This window comes from Chrysochloris asiatica, unplaced genomic scaffold (assembly GCF_000296735.1).
Source record: "Chrysochloris asiatica unplaced genomic scaffold, ChrAsi1.0 scaffold00141, whole genome shotgun sequence".
NCBI classification, from domain to species: Eukaryota; Metazoa; Chordata; class Mammalia; order Afrosoricida; family Chrysochloridae; genus Chrysochloris; species Chrysochloris asiatica.
The window spans coordinates 8,235,279-8,238,016 of NW_006408659.1; the positions used below are offsets into that span (position 1 = coordinate 8,235,279).

At 38.2% G+C, this 2,738-nt stretch overlaps 1 protein-coding gene across 1 annotated transcript in view; it reads left to right on the plus strand.

Moving 5' to 3' along the window:
* Nucleotides 1-1,386: 1,386 nt before the first annotated feature.
* Nucleotides 1,387-2,738, plus strand: part of TMEM230 (transmembrane protein 230) — a 15,741-nt gene continuing 14,389 nt past the window's right edge. The window contains exon 1 of the mRNA XM_006870410.1: nucleotides 1,387-1,494. Within this exon, the coding sequence (XP_006870472.1) occupies nucleotides 1,396-1,494 (99 nt within the window). The 5' untranslated portion in view covers nucleotides 1,387-1,395. The remainder of the gene's footprint in view (nucleotides 1,495-2,738) is intronic.

Below are 2,738 nucleotides of genomic sequence, written 5' to 3' on the forward strand. Positions count from 1 at the left end.
CCTAAATTGGTTCTGACATGCTGAATACCCTTTTTTTTTTTTTTAAGTTTTCATTGTTACTGCTCTTTATTACATCTCTACAACTCCGAACTTTATTGTCTTTGGGGGTTGGAAACACTGCATATGAATTTATAGATGTGATGACATCAGCAATTTAATGGGTGCAACATAATACTAACAATAAGACACATACAAAAATAAACCTGACTTTTACACAGTTCCTCAAAAAAAAAAAAAAAAAGTTAAGTGGTTAGAGTGCTTGGTTTTGTTGCCGACTGTTCATACTTAATTTTCTCTTCTTAAAGTTATGTTCACGTTTAAAGTTCAAATGACTTTTCATTCAAAATAGACTAAACTGGCTTGTTTGCATAACTTTGTTTATAGAGGGAGGAAAAATGGTGGTGGTGGTCTAAGAAGTTGGTTCTGATTCACAGAGATCCTGTATAGGATTTCCGAGGCCATTCTTTACGGGAGCAGAAAGTCTCATCTTGCTCTGGCAGAGTGGCAGGTAGTTGCAAACTGCTGACCTTGAGGTTGGCAGCCCAACTTGTAACCACTACGCTACCAGAGCTCATAAAGAAAACATCAATATGTTTTCCATTTAAATCTCATTGTTTTTAATCCTCTCTGCTGTGCTCTAAACTGGTGACCAAATAGCCACAGTGTTGTTACTGAAGTCTGGTTTGATTATGTTGAACAACATACCTGACTTTTTTTCTGTAACAGCTTCAGAAGTGCTTTGGAAGATGCTATCACTAGTTTCAGTACTTGGGGAGGGTTAGAGAGGCAAGCTTAGTATAGTAAGGATTGGTATAGTTTTGATGCTGTGCGGTATAGTAGCTGTTCCAAATTTACAAGAAGCTCTCTAGGTCCTTTGCATTGAAAAGAAAAGATACCCATGAGGAAAAATCAGCAAAATGATTTCCCACTCTCTTCTTCCTTTCTGGTAAACAAGAGAATCACATGAGCACAGGCTACGTTTTGTTTAACATAAAGCAGGGGAAGGGGGCAGTAGGTATTATAGCAGAGTGATTGAAAGTGGAGAGTTTGGTGTCACAATACCTGAATTTGAGTCACCATTCTTCCACCTATTTTCTTTGTGACTTTGAAAAAAATTAGGGATCAGGGAACACTGTAGCAAGATAAACTTGAAGTCTAGTTCTTGGCAAATATCTTAGCTGTTATTTCATCAGGACAAACCAGAGTGGATTAATGAGGTCTTTTCACTTTGTCAAAAGGACCTCAGATTTTAAAAGCATTGGAGCCTAATTTGCCAGTTGCAAGTATGACATCATAGCCTACAACTTAAATATGTACCATCTGAGAGTTCTGAACTCATAACCTGCAGCCAGTGAAATGTTTTTTGTTTTCAGTTTATAGCTGAGTCAACGTGTTATGATGCCATCTCGTACCAACCTGGTTACTGGGATGCCCAGTAGTAAAGTGAAGTACTCAAGGCTCTCCAGCACAGATGATGGCTACATTGACCTCCAGGTAAGTGCCAAAGGGAGCTGGCAAGACTGGCAGGCTGTGTTTCTACTGAGTTGGCAGGAAGACCTTCTAGGTCGAGGTTTTTGTTAGCTGCCCTTGGGGATTATAGGAAATGACAAGAAGGAAACTCAGCTGAGACCCTTTCAGCATATCCTCAGAAAGAAAGATCTTGGCAGGACAGTTTCCAACAACGATAAGCGCTGTCCATGTCTAAGAATTTGTAGTTATCTCATAAAATTAGTCTTAATTCATTATTTACAAGGTTTTTTTAAAAAGTGTATTTAGAAAATGAGCATATTGTTAAGTAGAATTTTCTTTTTAAGACTATGTTACCAATTTGTGCATGATTTAGTGAAAGCCAGTTCATTTTTGAAGGGAGAAACTAGCCACTGAAGCAAACAGATTGTGGGGAACTTCCTTCTTTCGTGATGTCATGAGATCCAGTTTATTAAAGGTATTTTTTGTATGGCAAACAGTAAGTAAAGCAGAGCATATTAAGTTTCTGTCATACCTTGATCATTTTTTATAAAATAGCAAATAGTGTATTATCTCCTTTTGCCTACTTCCTGTTAGAATAGAATATTCTGGGGAGACTTGAGGCCAAGTCAGAAGTAGCAGGGACTCATCCTCTTAAATATAAACAAGTCAGTTACTCTTTGTACTATTTGGACCTGTACTTGAAGGAGAATGTTTCTTTTTAAAAAAAATAGGCCATTTTATCAGATATAATCAGGAGCCAGAACCGTAAAGCTTGCCTCTAGATGTTAGTTATAAATTGAACTTGTTCTGTGTTAGACAGGCAACTAATAATTCCGAGATAGTTGAGTTTGTATTTTTGTCGAACCCTTGACTATTTGTTGCTTCATTCTGAATGTAGAAACCACCTTCCTTCTCCATAACATGATGCTCACTCTTGACCTCCACGAATTAATACAGTGCCTGGCTCATGGAGGACACTTTGGGGAAAAAGACCTGATAGTCTGCTCCAGGAAGAGGATAGCCTAGAAAATTCTCTGAGGCAGTTTTTTATTCTGTCACATGAGTCACTGTGAGTCAAAAACTTGACTTCACAACAACAGTGAATGTTCTTGTAGTGTGTTAGAGAATAGTTGCTTTTGGAACAATGAATGGTGTATGAGATGAGACAAGAACTAGAAAGAATGGCATTTTATTGGGCTTCCTTGGTGTGGCTGTCAGAGCAATAGCTGGAGCTTTCTTTCTCTCCCAGAGCTACAGCTTTGCATGCT